Source organism: Chiloscyllium plagiosum, unplaced genomic scaffold (genome assembly GCF_037043375.1).
Source record: "Chiloscyllium plagiosum isolate Xiang-an unplaced genomic scaffold, Cpla_swu_hap1 HiC_scaffold_21, whole genome shotgun sequence".
NCBI classification, from domain to species: Eukaryota; Metazoa; Chordata; class Chondrichthyes; order Orectolobiformes; family Hemiscylliidae; genus Chiloscyllium; species Chiloscyllium plagiosum.
The window spans coordinates 24,051,676-24,070,448 of record NW_028270159.1 but is presented as its reverse complement, the minus strand read 5'-3'; the positions used below and the strand labels follow the sequence as shown (position 1 = coordinate 24,070,448).

Here is an 18,773-nt window from a genome sequence, read left to right as displayed (position 1 = left end):
CATAGATAAGGTGAATAGCAATGATCTGTTCTCCAGGAAGGGAGAGTTCAAAACTAGGAGGCATATTTTTAAGGTGAAAGGAGAATGTTTTAAAAAAAGACACAAGGAGCAACTTTTTTTAAAAATACTGAGAGTGGTTTGTGTGTGGAATGCCAGATGAAGTGTTGGATGCAGGTACAGTTACAACATTTAAAAGACATTTGGATAAGTACATGAATAGGAAAGGTTTGGAAGAACATGGTCAAATGTAGGTAAATGAGACTTGTTTAGCTTAGAAACATGGTCAGCAAAGACTAGTTGAACTGAAGGGTCCATTTCCCCACTGTATGACTATGACGTGCCTTGATCAGTCAAGACACTAATTATAACAACAGGAAGGTTAAGCAAAGAGTGGGGACAAATGAGTGCAATTCTGGTTGGCAATCAGTAACTAGTTGTGTGCCTCAGGGATCAGTGTTGGGACCACAATTATTCACAATTTATACAGATGATTTGGAGTTGGGTACCATGTATAGTGTGTCAAAGTTTGCAGATGACACTAAGATGAGTGGCAAAGTGTGCAGAGGACTGTGAAACCGTGCAGAGGAACATAGATACTTTCAGTGAGTGAGCAAAAGTCCAGCAGATGGAATACAATGTTAATAAATGTGAAATCATCCATTTTGGTAGGAGTAACAGTAAAAAGGATTATTGCTTGTAAGGCAAAAAGTTGCAGCATGCTGCTATGCAGAGGGACCTGGATGCCCTTGTGCATGAATCACAGAAGGTTGGTCTGCAGGTACAAGTAATTAGGAAGGCAAATAGAATTTTGTCCTTCATTGCTAAAGAGCTTGAGTTTAAAAACAGGGAGGTTGTGTTGCAGGTCTACAGGGTGCTGGTGAGGCCACACCTGGAGTACTGCATGCAGTTTTGGTCTCCTTACTTGAAAGAGGAGGTATTTGGCACTACAGAGAAGGTTCACTAGGTTGATTCCAGAGTTGAGGGGGTTGACTTATGAGGAGAGGTTGAGTAGACTGGGACTATATTATTTGGAATTTACAAAAATGATGGGGAATCTTATAGAAACATATAAAATTATGAAGGGAAAAGATAATGAGGATGTTTCCACTGGCAGATGAAACTAGAAGGGAGCACAACTTCAAAATTAGGGGGAGCAGATTTAGGACTGAATTGAGAAGGAACTTCTTTATCCAGAGGGTTGTAATCCATGGAATTCCCTGCCCAGTAAAGTAGTTGATGCTACTTCAGTAAACGTTTTTAAAGTGAAGATTTTTTTTTTGAACAATAAAGCAATTAAGTGAGAGAGTGGGTAAGTGGAGCTGAGTCCACAAAAAGATCAGCCATGATCTTGTTGAATGGCAGAGCAGGCTCGATGGATCAGATAGCCTACTCCTGCTCCTAGTTCTTATGCTCTATGTTGGAGCTGAACAGGACTTTGGGTAGACCACAGCTCGATTTCTCTGTGCTGTTCAGTTCTCCACAGTATATGAAGGACGTGATTGCACTGGACAGGTACAGAGGAATGTCAAGTACTTTAGTAATGAAAATTGGCTGGATAAGCTCAGGGTGTTTTCTTTGGAGTACATGAAGGAGACTTGAATCAGTTCCTGATAGAGGTGTGTAAGATTATGAGGGGAATGAACAGGGTGAATAGAATTTCATGGTGGTGGTGGCGGGGGGGGGGGGGGTGAAGATGTATGGCAGGAGATTGAGGGGATTTGAGGAGACTTTTTTTCATTCAGAAGGTGGTGGTGGTCTGGAAGGGTTGTTGAGGCAGGTAACCATGCAAACTTTAAAAAGTAACTGAATGAGAACTTGAAATGTCATAACATTTAAGGTGATGGAGTAGTGCTGAAGGTGGGGCAAGTGAAGATTTAGAATAATTTTGGCAACACAGACTTGACAGGCTGAAGGGTCTCCTCTATACTGTATGATTCTATGTTAAATTATTTGTCAGTCTACTCAAATCAAATTGTAGTTGTAATTTATTCATCTTACTTTTCAACATTTTACTTTTCAGAAATTGAAACGTCTTGTACTGACCACTGTTTGACTCCTTGACGTGGATGCTTTGGAGAGGGTGCAGAGAAGATTTACCAGGATGTTGCCTGGTTGGAGAGTTTTAGTTATTGGGAGAGATTGAATAAACTCGGATTGTTTTCACTGGAAAGACAAAGACACTGGGGCAACCTGAGAGGGGTCTACAAAATTATGAAAGGCGCAGATAGGCTCTTTCCAGGGTGTAAAGGTCAACTAGAAGAGGGCACAGGTTCAAGATGAGAGACGGAAAGTTTAGGGGTGAAGTACAGGGAAACATTTTCACACTGAGGGTGGTGGGTGCCTGGAACACACTACCAGAGGTGGTGGTGGTGGTGGAAGCAGACACATTAGCAACATTTAAAGCGTATCGTGATCAACACGAACAGGTGGAGAACACAGTGATAGAAACAGCACATGGGCAATAAGTAGCAGGTCTAAATAAGGATCAGGACTCTGTGCAGGCTTGGTGGATCAAAGGGCCCTTTCCCATGCCATATTGTGTTGTATTGAAGCAATTTTTCCAGTGACAACAGGAGTTACCAAATGGAGACAGTACGTTTTCACCAAAATCAAGTTATAACAGTCATTTATTAAAACATTCTTAGTAAACTGTAAAAACATTTTTCTCCATTTTTGAATATAGAATTAAATGGGAAAATTACAATTTGAAAACAAATGATTGCAGAAGGACCAGCTGCACTCTAAGAGCAGGTTACTGAAACTCCCCAAGTCACGTTGATACTTTTGCTTTGTTCATGCAGTTGGCTGGCTGTTTATAGATGGGCCAGCATCAAGGGGCGAGTTCAGTGAGATCCAGCAGGCAACAAGTAATTGATTATTTTGTGAAGTGATAACAAGGACCCAGTTGTGGATAACAAGGACCCAGCATGACAATAACAATCTGATTAACCTCTAGATAGCTGAATATCTTATAGGCAAGATCCATACTGGAAGAAGCTTTCAGATTTCCAGAAGGGAAGGTGGTGTGTCTTTCTCTCCAATAAAATACCTAAAACCTAAGAAAGTCAATTTATTTTCTCTCACCAATTGCTGTAAGCTGTGGCTTTTAACTAGTAGCTAAGAAATTTTGCAGTTAATGCACTAGCTACCTATGCTTCCTGCAAACTGAAAATAAACCTGGAGAAAAGAGATTGAACGAGTGTTGGCAAGTAAAACAAGTGGGCGGCACGGTGGCACAGTGGTTAGCACTGCTGCCTCACAGCGCCAGAGACCCGGGTTCAATTCCCGCCTCAGGCGACTGTGTGGAGTTTGCACGTTCTCCCAGTGTCTGCGTGGGTTTCCTCCGGGTGCTCCGGTTTCCTCCCACCATCCAAAGATGTGCAGGGTCAGGTGAATTGGCCATACTAAATTGCCTGTAGTGTTAGGTAAGGGGTAAATGTAGGGGTATGGGTGGGTTTCGCTTCGGCGGGTCGGTGTGGACTTGTTGGGCCGAAGGGCCTGTTTCCACACTGTAATCTAATCTAATCTAATCTAATCTAATCTAATCTAAAAGGGTCATCTCAAATAAATCTGGTTGACTAAGGCCATTTCATAATTTTCAGTTTTCTTCCCCCTCCCCTCCAATTTTTTTCTCTCTATCTTCCATAACCCTTCTCCACATTAGACCCTGATGCAAATCTCCCATGGTTCCACACATAGGCAGCCTTGCGGATCTTTAGGGGGCCGTGTTTTTGCTGTTCAGCACTGAGAGTCATAGAGAGGTACAGTATGGAAACAGACCCTTTGGTCCAACCTATCCATGCCAACAAGATATCCCAACCCAATCTAGTCCGACTTGCCAGCACCCGGCCCATATCCCTCCAAACCCTTCCTATTCATACATCCATCCAAATGCCTTTTAAATGTTGCAATTGTACCAGTCTCCACCACATCCTCTGGCAGCTCATTCCATACATGTACCACCCTCTGCTTGAAAAGGTTGCCCCTTAGGACTCTTTTATATCTTTCCCCTCTCACCCTAAACCTATGTCCTCTAGTTCTGGACTCCCCGACCCCAGGGAAAAGACTTGGTCTATTTATCCTATCCATGCCCCTCATAATTTTGTAAACCTCTATGAGGTCACTAGGATCTTCAGATTTTGTTACCAAATCGTGAACTGTTCCTCTACATTCATGATATTTTGCATGTAACTGAGATCCCTGTGGAGCTTGTTAAATTGTAAAAGGATTGGAAAGATCACAGTGCTACTGTGGATGTCACATTTACTGATACAGTTATCTAATTATTTATTCCAGTGTTGTTAAATTTAGTGGAGACTTGAATAAGGAATAGGTCATGAAGGCAGACTGAGCAGAAGCAAGTTTGAGGTTTCATGGCACCTGATAATCTTCAAATGAGGAAGGCTAATTCATGACCTCTAAATGCAATTTGTTTGTTACATAACTTTTATATAAGGTGCAGTTGGCAAATAAATCACTAATTATTGTTTGACAGTGTTTTTTGAGTATACATCATCCTGAGCACCAGCTAATGTTATTTATTTTCTTCCTATTGTGCAGACTTTTGTCATGTGACTCCTTCAGACCTTAGAGTAAGACAGTGACTTTCCACTAAGACAGCGTGTTTTATAATTTCTGAAAATACAGAAAATTCTGAACATCTGACACATCAGCTTGTAAAATTAAAATCGTAATGGCTAGATGTAAATGAACAACTCTTGACCAGATTTATTTCTGTAATAATTATGTAAAATTAAGAGGTTGGTGTGATAAAAGGACATTCTGGTCGACAGCAACCAATTCCCCCCTCCTTAAGCTAGCAGACAAATAGAGGAAGATGTTCACTGGAAGATCAAGACAGTCAAATTTCCTACTTTTACATTTTATTATTAGTAGCATACCCATTATCTGCAAAAAAAAACAAAGTTAAACAAGATCATTAGGCTCCAGATACAACTGTGCTTCTACTCCTCACATGTATGTCTATAAAATCTCTTTCCACATTTTACAGTGTAGATAAAAGGTCTCAATATATTTTCATGTTGTGAGCTTGATTATCTTGTGTCTGAAACTAGTGAGATTTTAATGATTAGAGTCGATAAATCCAAAACACAAGAAGCTATACAAAGCATGTTTTGGACTGGCATCAATGAGAATGACAAATGCCACACCCAAGTCTGCCAAATTCTAGCCCCACTTTCCAGTATTGTCAACTGCAGTAAAAGGCTGCCTAAGTACTGTCAATTTTAGCACTAGTCAGTGCTACCAATTCTGGACCATTTTTCACTACTTACAAAATCCAGAACCATCCTCCACAGATCCTCTAGATAAGATGATTCCCATTCCTTTTACATACTAAGATAGTTACCCCCAGCCAGATACATCTTTTGAGCGCTTCCCCAGCTTTAAAGTATAAGGTTTATATAATCTTAAATAAAATACACATGCCCAAACGCCACTATGTTTCTGTGATATTTATGCATACAAGCATAATCATTCCTGCTAATTTTACAGAAAAACAAACAGCTGTGGAACTGAATCCCCAAAATATAGTAGAGAATTTTAGTAGATCAGCACTAATACCCTACATTTTTAATGACAAAACATCCTTATTAAAACTAGATGACTCACTGGAAGAATCAGTAGTCAATAAAGTTGATTCATTTTGGACCGAAACATTCCTCAACAAGAAACGCATTGAATGTAAACATTTTAGCAAAACCTAAATGAATTGGCGCAATGGTACAGTGACAATTTAGGTTATTGCAACATGAAAATTGAAGGAGGACAAAGACAGGTTGTCATAACAGACAGATAAGTTTCAAGTGCAAAAAAAATTTGAAATAATACTTTTCAAAATTAGAGAAAAGCATCGTTTCAAATAGCATAATTTAAAATTGAGAAGGTGGTAGTCTTTGATAAGGTCATACTCAAAGGCAGAATCCTCGCACTTAAGAGATACAGTATATAGAAGCAAGGAGGCAACACTAAACCCATACATACTCATTGAAGCATTGTGCAGAATGTTGGCAATTTCACGATAAAAAGCATTTAAAAAGTGAATGAAAATCACAAGATGCAGCATAAGTTCATTGGATGTTGTCAAGAATTATGAATGTTCTAATAATGTTTGAATTTCTTAATTCTGCTTTTTTCAATGGAAAAGCAGGGAAAGAAAACAGCTGACTAGACAAAGTTTTGGAGGAGAAGTGGAAAAGCATTTACAGATCAGGACCCATTTTGTGCACAAAATGTATACTGGCTGACCTGCTTGATGGATGTGCAGCACGGAATAGCAAAAAACTTAGCAATTTAGATCTACCATCATACATGTGTCATGCTTGTTCAAAATCCAATACCCAATCAGCAGCAGACACACACACCCCAAAACCGCAAATACATATTGGGAAGATCTCAGCCTGAATCCTCAATCTCCATGAAAACCCTTTCCATTCCCTTACCATCAGTTTCCCTCTTCTTGCCAATAATGCAGAGATGAGGAATGCTCCAGGAAGGAGATTAATCTCAATCCTTAAAAACTGTTCACAGCCCAACTCCACTCTAACCACTAAATTAGCTGCTAAAACCTTCATCCATACTTTTATTCACAAGAAACTCTCATGGAATAATACTCAAGTCTGCCCTCCATTCAAGACACCAAAGACATGTCCTAACTCGCACCAAGTCCCATTTACCTTTCATTCCTGTGCACCTGACTTCTAGACCAGCAGCATTTAAATTTTAAAAACTTCTCATTCTTGTTTTTGAAATCCTTCCATTTATTTGTACTGCACTTGTGATCCAAGATATGAACTCTGCCAATTCTGATCCCTTTCACATCCTGATTTTAAAATCATTGTACCGATGGTAACCTGGTCCCTGAGCACTGGAATTCCTTCCTTTCAGCTCAATGATCTTCTTCTCTTTCCACCTTTTAGATACTCCTTAAAATCTCTCTCTTATTTGTTCAATGTCAAAATTTGAGACAATGCTCCTGTGAAACAATTTGGGACTTTTTTAAAAATCATTTAGTGGTGTGAACATCTCTCCACTACTGCAGAGCTGTCTAACAACTCATTTCTATGGTACCATTTCTTCTACTTAATCAGACCCAGAGACTCGCCAATGACTTCTATTTCCATTCCTGCATAACTACCTATGGTTCCAATCCATCCTTCTTGAATTCTTGAAGATGAGCCTTAGAATAAATCTCTTCAACCAAGCTTCTGTTCAGATGCTCTTCTATCTCATGTGGCGGGAGTCATATTTTGCTTCATAATGCCTTAGGATATTATATTATTTTAAAGTGTATATAATAATAAAGATGCTTCTGTCTTCAAAACTATGAAGCTATAATAATAGAGTTAGTATTAGATTATGTCACCTCTCAAAGTAGTCAGGCCAATTAAGACAACCAGGAAATAAATTTACGGATCTTGCATATGAAATAGCCTGCAACTGAGAGTTGAAAGTTCTAGCCATAAAGTTTCTTTATACACTTGCGGCAAAGGAAAAATATTTATTTTCCCAGAGGTAATTAAAATCCATCCAATTCACCTATCTGGAGAAATCAGCTCCAATTCTATGGGAAATAAAGATGCTTGCATCAAGAACAATGCTAAGCACATCTTAAAATTAGAGTCAAAGAGTGGTGCTGGAAAAGCACAACCGGTCAGGCAGCATCCGTCGATTCTCCTGCCCCTCGGATGCTGCCTGGCCGGCTGTACTTTTCCAGCACCACACTCTTTAACTCTGAGCTCCAACATCTGCAGTCCTCACTTTCTTCTACATCTTAAAATCAGACACAAATTTATTGACGTTTGGGGAACTGGTATGCTCAGTTCAAATGTAGTAGACTGCAATCTAAAAATTAGAGAAAAGTTCAATAAACCCTACCACATCCAGTTGAAAATGATGGAGGACAATCAGGCAATGAAGGGGAGAAGGTAGCTCCATGAGCATCCCATCTTCTAACATGGAGGAGACCTGCATACAAATGCAAGAGATAAGGCTGAAGTATTTGCATGCATCGTCAACCAAAATGCTGAATCGATGATCTTATTCAACCTTGAGTTTGTACTATCATAGGTGCCAAGACTCCATAAGATATGGTTGCCTACTCTGAACCTGACAAATGCTATGGCTCTAACAAGATTTTAGCTGCTGTACTCAAGATTTGAGTACCAGAAGTAGCTGTCTACAAGCTAAATTATTCTGTTACAGCAATCATATTGGTATCAATTCAACAACATGGAAAATTGCCCAAGCACATTTTATCCATAAAGAGAGTGGGTTAAACGTGACAGAGATTATCTCGGCCATTGGTATGCTGCTTTTTGAGGTTGTTATCTCCTACCATCAAGCTGGAACTAACTTAAGTGCCATTTTGCATGATCTAATAACTGCAACGGCTCTGTTCAATTGATCAAATCTTTAGTGACAGCTTTGACTTCTATACAAATTTCAGAATCTTGATGCTGAAGGGAACTGGAAGTAAAAAGAGGGAAGTCCATAAGACCATAAGACATAGGAGCGGAAGTAAGGCCATTCGGCCCATCGAGTCCACTCCGCCATTCAATCATGGCTGATGGGCATTTCAACTCCACTTACCCGCATTCTCCCCGTAGCCCTTAATTCCTTGTGACATCAAGAATTTATCAATTTCTGCCTTGAAGACATTTAGCGTCCCAGCCTCCACTGCACTCTGGCAATGAATTCCACAGGCCCACCACTCTCTGGCTGAAGAAATGTCTCCGCATTTCTGTTCTGAATTTACCCCTCTAATTCTAAGGCTGTGTCCACGGGTCCTAGTCTCCTCGCCTAACGGAAACAATTTCCTAGCGTCCATCCTTTCCAAGCCATGTATTATCTTGTAAGTTTCTATTAGATCTCCCCTTAATCTCCTAAACTCCAATGAAGACAATCCCAGGATCCTCAGCCGTTCCTCGTATGTTTGACCTACCATTCCAGGGATCATCCGTGTGAATCTCCGCTGGACACGCTCCAGTGCCAGTATGTCCTTCCTGAGGTGTGGGGACCAAAACTGGATACAGTACTCCAAATGTGGCCTAACCAGAGCTTTATAAAGTCTCAGTAGCACAACAGTGCTTTTATATTCCAACCCCCTTGAGATAATTGACAACATTGCATTCGCTTTCTTAAGTCCACTCTCAGTAAGCACAAAGCATATTCTGTCTTCAGCTGTTTAATGAAAGCATTTGAATACTTTAAAAAAAAATCTGAACTAGATATGCAAATTCTCATTTTTTAAAAAATAAATTGTCTCGGCAAGTCTTAGGCCTTAAATTCTGTAAACTCTAAGTTCTCCTGAAATCTCTCAATTTCATTATCCCCCTATAAAATATTCCTTAAAACCTTCCTCTGACAAGCATCTATACCTAAATTGTTTAGTATATTTGTATGTTTTCAAAGTACAAAAAGGTCCTCACTTTTATTTTACAAATAAAAGTTTTGAAATATCAAAACTTGCTAAAAGCAAAATGACACAGGAATGCATGCAGTATATTTACATTGTCACATCTGTTGTGCTCATCTGATTAATCAGCTTTCACCCCTTTCAATGAGGTGCCAATAGAATCTTAGTGGTTTCAAAACATCCATTGCTCATATGACAAAAGTCAAAAGTGTGATGGAATACTTCGACTTGTTTGAAGAACACATCCAACAACACAACAAGCTGTATACAATCCAAGGTAAAGCAGCATGCTTGACTGGCACCCCCACCTTAAACATTAGTGACCTCCACAACCAGTGCATGGTACTGTTGTGTGTGTGTAAACTGTAACAAATCACCAAAGCTCCTTCATCAGCACGATCGACAAGGACAAAGACATGAAAATCACCATTACCTCAGAGTTTCACACCAACCTGATTTGGAAATACAGAGGAACCTCAATTATCCGAAAGAGATGGGCGAGCAGTATTTCGTTTGGACAATTGATTATTCAGGAAACTGATTCAATGCCTCTCCTCTGGGACTCTCCCTGACACACTTCTGTGTGAGGGACCTGCAGCATTGCTGAAGCCTCTCCTCACCACTGCTTGACTTCAATGGGATTAACAGAGTGAACACTTGCTATGTCCACTGCCTGTTCAGGAAACCAGGCAGCAGCACACTGCACAACCGTGGCCCCCAACCCTGCTCTGTGCTTTTAACTCTCCATATTTCCAGCCAGCAGATGGAGTGAAGCGGCCAGATGCCTCTTATCTCTTCTCCCCAATGGGAATCCAGAACAAAATGAGGTCACGGAATGGAGACAGCAGCCGGACTGGACACCAACAACAAGACTACTGCTACTTTTGCGGGATGAGTCTCAAAATAGCGCACACACACACACACAACTTTTTGACAAGTCCCCACTCTGCGCTGTACAGAACAATGTTGGAGAGATTATCTGGGGAAGGGGGTTTAAGGTACACCCCTGTGTGGAACTCCAGGGTAAGTGTGGGGACAGAGAGAGAGGGCAGGAAGTCAGTCATTTGGACACGGTGCATGGGCTCCCGTCAACGTCCAGGACTGTTCTCAGCAGCATTTCAGTAAGCCAAAGTCACTTTTAATCATTGTAAACAAGAGACGCGATCAGTGTTAGTAACACCTTTTTGATGTAATGCTTCTATCGGGACCTTGAGATCTTCTTCAGATAATTCGGATAATTGATATTCGGATAATTGAAGCTCCTCGATATATGACCATTCTTTCATTGTCACTGTATCGGAATAATACTTCATCAATAGCACCAAGAGAGGACCGACATCACAGCGGTTGGAGCAGTTCAAGGTTGGGTACTGCCTCTCAAAGGAAATAGGAGATGGGCTATAAACGTTGGCCTTACCAGTAACACTCATCCTGTGAATGTAAATTACAAAACACTGATCAGTTGCACCACAGAACTCTTTGGAAAACTAGGGAAGTGATTGCTCTGCCCCTTGCCGAGATATTTATATCACTGATAGTTACAGGTGAGGTGCCAGAAGATTGGAGTCTGGCTTAAGCGGTACCACTATTTAAGGAAGGAGGTAAGGAAAAGCCAGAGATCTATAGACCGGTGACCCTAACATCAGTGGTGGGCAAGTTGTTGGAGGGAATCCTGAAGGGCAGGGTTTACACATATTTGAAAAGCAAGGACTGATTAGGGATGGACAACTTGGCTTTGTGCATGGGAAATCATGTCTCACTAACTTGATTGAGTTTTTTGATGAAGTAATAAATGGATTGATGAGGGCAGAGCGGTGGACGTGAACTATATGGACTTCAGTAAGGCGTTCAACAAGGTTCCCCATGAGAAACTGTGGTTAACAAAGATAGATCTCATGCAATACAGGGAGAACTAGCCATTTGGATACAGAACTGGCTCAAAGGTAGAAGATAGAAGGTGATGGTGGAGGGTTGTTTTTCAGACTGGAGGCCTGTGACCAGTGGAGTGCCACAAGGTTCAGTGCTGGGTCCACTACTGTTCGTCATTTTATATCAATGACTTAGATGTGAGCATAAGAGGTATAGTTAGTATGTTTCCAGATGACACCAAAATTGGAGGTGTAGTGATCAGCGAAGAAGGTTACCTCAGATTACAACAGGATCTTAACCATATGGGCCAATGGGCTAAGAGTTGACAGATGGAGTTTAATTCAGATAAATGCGAGGTGCTGCATTTTGGGAAAGTCTTAGCAGGATTTACACACTTCATGGTAAGATCCTAGAGAGAGTTGAACAAAGAGACCTTCGAGTGCAGGTTCACAGCTCCTTGAAAGTAGAGTTGCAGGTAGATAGGATAGTGAGGAAGGCATTTGGTGTGTTTTCCTTTATTGGGCAGAGTATTGAGTAAAGGAGTTGGGAGGTCATGTTGCGGCTGTACAGGACTTTGGTTAGGCCACTTTTGGAATACTGCGTAAAATTCTGGTCTCCTTCCTATCAGAAGGATTCAGAAAAAATTTACAAGAATTGGAGGATTTGAGCTATAGGGAGAGGCTGAAAAGGCTGGGGCTGTTTTCCCTGGAGTATTGAAGGCTGAGAGGTGACCTTATGAAATCATGAGGGGCATGGATAGGACAAATAGATCAAGTCTTTTCCCTGGGGTGGAGGAGTCCAGAACTAGAGGGGAAAGAAATAAAAGGGACTCAAGGGACAACTTTTTCATGCCAAGGATGGTGCATCTTTGGAATGAGCTACCAGAGGAAATGGAGGAGGCTGGTACAATTACAGCATTTAAAAGGCATCTGGATGGGTATATGAGTAGGAAGGGTTTAGAGGGATATGAGCTGGGTGCTAGCAAGTGTGACTAGGTTAGGTTGGGATATCTGGTCGGCATGGACGAGTGGGACCAACCGGTCTGTTTCCGTGCTATACATCTCTATGACTGAATGACTTGTATATTGTGCTTCAAATATTTAGTTTATGAATGATGTTAATATTTTAGAGTTGATGTTTTATTCTGGGGAGATGACATTTGTGAAGGTAATGTAATTCAAATGCTGAGCTTTGGAAATTGCCAGAATACTGTATCTTTAAAAAATAGCAGATCAGAAGGTTACCCATAAGTTTGTTTGTTGAAGTCACAATAGAAGGAATATAGCTATAAAACAACTAGAGAAATTGTAAGTGAGAAATAATTAAATTTCTGTTTGAAGATATCCCAGGCCAACAGTGTTATCATGGAAACGAATGTTCGGAAGGCTCTGCGGTCTCAGTTTATCCAGGTGTTTCATGGGAGAAATTTTTAACTGCTGTTTAGGCCTAATAGGATTTGCAGCTCACTAAGTTAGCCAAAATTATTGCTTACAGTACGTGTCTATCTGTCAAAGTAAAACACAAGCGTTACCATTTATCACACAGAAGATGGGTGAGACTTAATATCAGTTTGAATCTTATGAAGAAAGAAGATGGAAGATTTCTCTAATAGCTTCAGCTGAGGCAAGGTTCTATAGGTGAATTATTGCAAAAAGGAAGGAACAGATTAGCATGGAAGTACTGGAAAAGTAATCAGAACAAGACACTGAGGTCTCCACAATCAAGAGAAAGTCAGTCAAAGTTCTACTTCTAAGAACAGTTGTAACTGACAAAGGTTCTCCACAGGACTATGGCATACTGTCCATACAGAACTAAATTTATTATAGAATCCCAAGTGAGAAAGCAGGCTATTTAGTCCATCGAGTTCACACACCACATCCAAACAGCATCTTTCAAATAACTCCAAGATTTATAGGTCTTTAAAAAAATTGAAGAAAGAAAGTATGCTTGAGCACATAACATACAGATATAAGTTAGAGAGGCAACTTAAAATCATACATGCTAATTCATTTTTGAATATCTTGTTAAAACGTGAAATCTTCATGTGTAGTTCTATAGGTTAAATTGAGCTATTTGAATTTTTCAAAAATGTTCAGTGTTCCCTAACGAGCTACCAGGAGAGAGAGAAAAAAAAATCTACAAACTTCTATCCCTCGTTTACAATTTATAATTTGAAACTGTCAGCTTCAGCTATCAAGAAATCATACAAGTAAAATCTCAGATTCCATCCATAAATATGAAATAATCAACATCAGTTGAAATGAAAAAAATTTAAGGAGGTTACATGTGCAATCTATACAATAGTTTTCAAAACATAAGTAACCTTGTCCTATGAACCCTTTGCCACTGCTACAGCCTTGTTTACTCCTACACATCCATTAACGTATGCAAAATGATCACAGTGAATGACTAATCACATTGGCATTGTATTCTTAGTTGCCACGTATCGTGATAAATGAGAGAATAAACCAGTGTAACGGGTGTGCCACCTACCAGCTTTGAGAGGTGGGGAGGAGGGGGGTGTTGGTCTGGATGGCATTATTTTATTCCTAAATACTAATATATTTACGAAGGACTTTTGAACAACTTGGGACAAGAATATTTTGACCCCTGAAAACCACCGCAGGCCTAATGAGTTATGCCAAAGGCGGCAGATAAATAAACTCTCGGCTCTTTTCACCAAAGAGGCAAACGAAATGCGGTAAACAAACTGGGTCAAGAGAGTAACAGCCGTGTGTGTGGTGGAGGCCGGCAGTGAGGCTGTTGCTCCAGCATCAGGCTCCAACAGCGGCCTAGTGCGAGCAACTCAGACTGACAGGTAGCAAACTCGAAGAAAAACATACCGTCGATTTCAGCACTTCTCGGCGGTTGGTCAGGCTTTCGAACACGTGTGTCACCTCAGCATAGCCGGCGCTTCCTTCGGCATTGAAAATCTCAGATAGTGGCCTTATTCCCACCGTTTACGGAGAACATTCCGAACACGTCAATCATACTCCCGACCCCGTACCTCGGCCCGGAACGTTATCCGCCGCTGATTGAGCACCAACCGCACTCGGCTGCGAAGGCGGGACCGACACGCAACCAAACCTACTGCCGGAAAGCCAGCATAGATTGGCAGTGTCAATGCTCAATCAGATTGAGTTCTCCTGGGGAAAGTCGTCACTGATTGGAGCATTGGGAAAACTATTGCCAATCAATGAGGGGCAGGAAAGGTCTCGAGCTGGCGTGAAGCAGGTTGCTGTGACCGACGGTACCTTGCTGCGTACTGGGTCAATTGTTTTGAATTGAGCTACTCGTGGGCGTCTGGATTCCGACCTTAAATTGCCCTGTTTACATCGACAATGTACAATTGTACTTTTCCTCCTCCAGTGAGTTCATTGTGCTACTAATGTTTTCATGAATGTTTTATTCAGAGTCAATCGTTATATTACTTTGCTACACAAGTTCTTTAATTGATATACCTGTAAACTACAGAGCAAATCACGATCTGTAGAAAATTTTCAAAATCACACAACACCATGTTATAGTCCAACAGGTTTACTTGGAAACACTTGCAGCCAGCAAATGAACAATGATGGTTCCCATTCTGAATTTACTGCAACAGTTTGAAAAATAAATCACAAGGGCAAATATTCTAGATTTGAAGGTGCCGGTGTTGGATTGGAGTGTGAAAGTGAGGTCTGCAGATGCTGGAGATCAAAGTTGAAACTTTATTGCTGGAACAGCACAGCAGGTCAGGCAGCATCCAGGGAACAGGAGATTCGACGTTTCGGGCACAGGCCCTTCTTCAGCATTCCTGAAGAAGGGCCTGTGCCCGAAACGTCGAATCTCCTGTTCCCTGGATGCTGCCTGACCTGCTGTGCTGTTCCAGCAATAAAGTTTCAACTTGGATTGGAGTGTACAAAGTTAAAAACCACACAACACCAGATTATAGTCCAACAGGTTTACTTGGAAACACTAGCTTTCAGAGCGCTGCTGCTTCATCAGGTAGTTGTGGATCAGGACCGTAAGACACAGAATTGATAGCAAAAGATGACACTGTAATCTTTTGCTATAAATTCTGTCTTATGGTCCTGTTCCACAACTACCTCATTAAGAAGCAGCGCTCTGAAAGCTAGTGTTTCCAAGTAAACCTGTTGGACTATAATCTGGTGTTGTGTGGTTTTTAACTTTGTACACTCCAATCCAACACCGGCACCTTCAAATCTAGAATATTTGCCCTTGTGATTTATTTTTCAAACTGTTGCAGTAAATTCAGAATGGGAACCATCATTGTTCATTTGCTGGCTGCAATTGATTAGAATTCTAAAAATATTTCCACATATGCAACTAGGATGTAGCCAATCGATATACACCATGTGTATAAAGCTTGTGGTATGAAACTACACATTTTGGGGCTAAGAGGCATTTCTGATGGATTTCAGAAAGGAAGCATATGTCTGAAATCTTGATAGTTATTTGAGGAGGCAATATATTGAAAATGGGGAGATGTAGTGGATGTGGAATACATTGGCTTTAAGAAAATCTTTGATAAAATACCATGTTGGAAGCCATTGACAAACAGTTGAAAGATACGAAATTAGGAGGAGGCTGATCATATTCAAATAAAAGGCATAGTAACTTCTGAGGAATCCCTTTGAAGCTAAAAAGGGTATTAATCAAGCAGTGGACTGAGCAGGAAAATGGTAATTAGAATTCAATGTTAATAAATGAGGTTAACAAATAATTCTGTTGGACTATAACCTGGTGTTATGTGACTTTTAGCTTTGTCCACCCCAGTCCAACACCAGCTCCTCCACATAATAAATGAGGTGTTCAGTTTTAAACAAAGTCTTAGATTTATACCTCAGCTTTAACAACTACCAGATATTTGAATGTATTTCACAATCAAGTAAATACATTTGAAATGTTGTGAAGTAGAAAACACAACAGTTAATTGTACATAGTCGGCTCACAGAAGCAACAAAGTGATGTGAGCAACAAATAATTTTTGTGATATTCATTGAGGGATTAATAATAGCCAGGACACCAAGTGTAACACTTTTTTTTAAACCGCATCATGTGTTGTTTTATATCCACCTGAAAATATGGATGGTTTCCTCCCACAATCCAAAGATGTGCAGGTTTGTTGGGCCACGTGGCCTGTTTTCACACTGTAAGGATTCTATGACGATCTCAACTTCATGTCTTATCCAAAAGATATCTCTGGCAGTGAAACACTGCACAGTACTACACATAAGTGTTAGCCTTAATTTTTGTGCTTATGGCCTGAAGTGAAACTTGAATCCATGAATGTCATTCAGAGATTAAAGTGCCAGTACTGTGCCACAGCTGATACTGCTTCAAGATATTATCCTCTTAGATATTTTAATTTAATTAGAAAAGCTAGTGAAGTATTGCTGTTCTACACGGTATAGAATATAAAATTTGCAATGTGATGATAGACCACAAATGAAAATGTTATGTGTAGTTTTAGAATCTGCACTAAAAGAAGGATGTTGAGGTAGGAGAAAGGGTACAAGCAGATTCAGTGGAACTTCTTCCATGATAAAATGAGTAAGTAAAAAAGAATTAGAAATAGTGCAAGAAAAGCTGTTTTTCCAGACGATTGACAAAATGTATTGTACTAGATTCAAAATAAGTGAAGCAGTTTCGATGATCTGGAATTTCTGTGGAGGTTCTGACTTAATGTTAGTGGAAAAGTATAAAATTCAGCAGAAATTACAAAAAAAGCCAAAAAAACTGCAGATGCTGGAAATCAGAAACATCTGAAGAAGAAGGGTCACTGGACCTAAAAGTTTGACTCTGCTTTCTCTCCACAGATGCTGCCGAAGATTTCAAAGCAATTGCTTTGTTGTTACAGATATAGCCTACTATTCATTTTGTCAAGATTTTCTGCTGATCTTCCATGGAACATTGGTGGACTGTTGGAAGAATATTAACTGAATTTCTGCCTCCATATTAACATTTGTGAATTAATGATTAGGTGGTTGAAGAAAAAGAAAATAAAGTGACATGGAACCAGAACAGACCCACAGGATTTGGGCTACTGTTAGTGTGGAGGATAAGCATCAATGTGATTGTGTGGGCCCAATGATCTGTTTTCAAGATGCATTTGTAACTGATTTGCCTGATTTTGGATACTTTCTTTGAAAAAGCTGGGATCAATAAATAATATGTCAAATTTCTAGTTGTCTGATTGACTGGAAATATTCTTGGCATTCAGTGAGGGAAAATATCGCTCGACATCATAAAGTCATAGAGATGTACAGCACGGAAACAGACCCTTTGGTCCCCCAAACTAATCCAGTCCCATTTGCCAGCACTTGGCCCATATCCTTCTAAACTCTTCCAATTCAGATACCCATCGAGATGCAGTTTAAATGTTGAAATTGTACCACACAAGCAAATATGGAAATCCTATTACCTCAGACATCAATTCTCTGTCTTGTAAAGTCTATGTTTTCTCAAAGATAGCAATATAAGTAACTGCATTTATTTATATTTGTATTTGTGATATCTTCTGTTTATATCAACCACTATACTTAATGTTCATTAAAAGTATTTGCATTGTTCCATTTTTGTGAAACGATGTTATCTATAGTACGGATTAATATTTCTTTGGTGTTTTCTAGGCAAAAGCATATTTAGGTCAGATGATATTTGCTTTCTTTATATTTAAATGCTGCTTATTTCTTCTGTGGTATTATTCCTGTACATAATATGAATGGGATCAACTTATTGATGCAAGTGATAAGCAACACAGCGAACACACTTCTTGTTAAAGTGCAGAAAAATTAACTCAGAACGTTGTTTAAAAGTTGTGTTTTGTAAATTTCTTTTAGGTTTGTGTTTTAGTGCAATGATATTTCTACAAGAAAACAAAATGAAACACGGTATGTCAGAAGATAGTCACAAATGAAGCAGTGTTTGGGCTATTTTAGACAATGTAAATACAGAAAAAAATGGATATATTCTTTAAAAAGATACTCAGGAAACCATAGAACATCACAAATCATGATTGGCTTTCTTGATAAATATTGAATATTTTCTGTTTTTAGGCATGATAAATATCTGCAAAACTGAGCAATAATAATCCATCTTAATTATATAAAGTTTGTAACTCACTATTAACCTTGAAATGCCACTCATGATCAGGATAATACCCTGCAAGACCAAAGGGTAAAGACCTAGTGTACAGCACCATCAAGCTGGATGTAATAAGTTTGTGTTATTATAAGAATATGTTTTCATAACGAGGGGATTATAAGTGGAAGGAGAATGTTAGCTGGAGACTATGTGCAAGTAGTTTATATTTCAGCAGGGGGGAGAGGAAATAATATTAATGAAAATGATTACTTTTCTGACAAACGTTTCAAACAAGATATATTCTTGCCCTTAGAGGGTTAAGAGAGCGCATTGTTGCCAATTTAATAAAATATAGCTTTACATAGAAGTAATTGTTCGT

The 18,773-nt window shown here is 39.7% G+C and overlaps 1 protein-coding gene and 1 long non-coding RNA gene across 6 annotated transcripts in view; one reads left to right on the top strand and one right to left on the bottom strand.

The window, feature by feature from the left end:
- Positions 1-14,318, bottom strand: part of mapkap1 (MAPK associated protein 1) — a 331,754-nt gene extending 317,436 nt beyond the window's left edge. The window contains exons 1-2 of one of the 5 annotated variants that reach the window (XM_087998418.1): positions 14,149-14,318; positions 7,897-7,986 (exon numbers count right to left, since the gene is read on the bottom strand). In XM_087998418.1, the coding sequence (XP_087854544.1) occupies positions 7,897-7,977 (81 nt within the window). In that variant the 5' untranslated portion in view covers positions 7,978-7,986; positions 14,149-14,318. The remainder of the gene's footprint in view (positions 1-7,896; positions 7,987-14,148) is intronic. The other 4 variants (XM_087998417.1, XM_087998416.1, XM_043720203.2 and 1 more) reach the window with 4 other exon arrangements.
- A 179-nt stretch (positions 14,319-14,497) lies between these two features.
- LOC148146112 (uncharacterized) lies at positions 14,498-17,880 on the top strand. Its single transcript, XR_015760712.1, has 2 exons — positions 14,498-14,673; positions 17,128-17,880. It is a non-coding gene; the product is annotated as an uncharacterized LOC148146112 (long non-coding RNA).
- Positions 17,881-18,773: the final 893 nt, after the last annotated feature.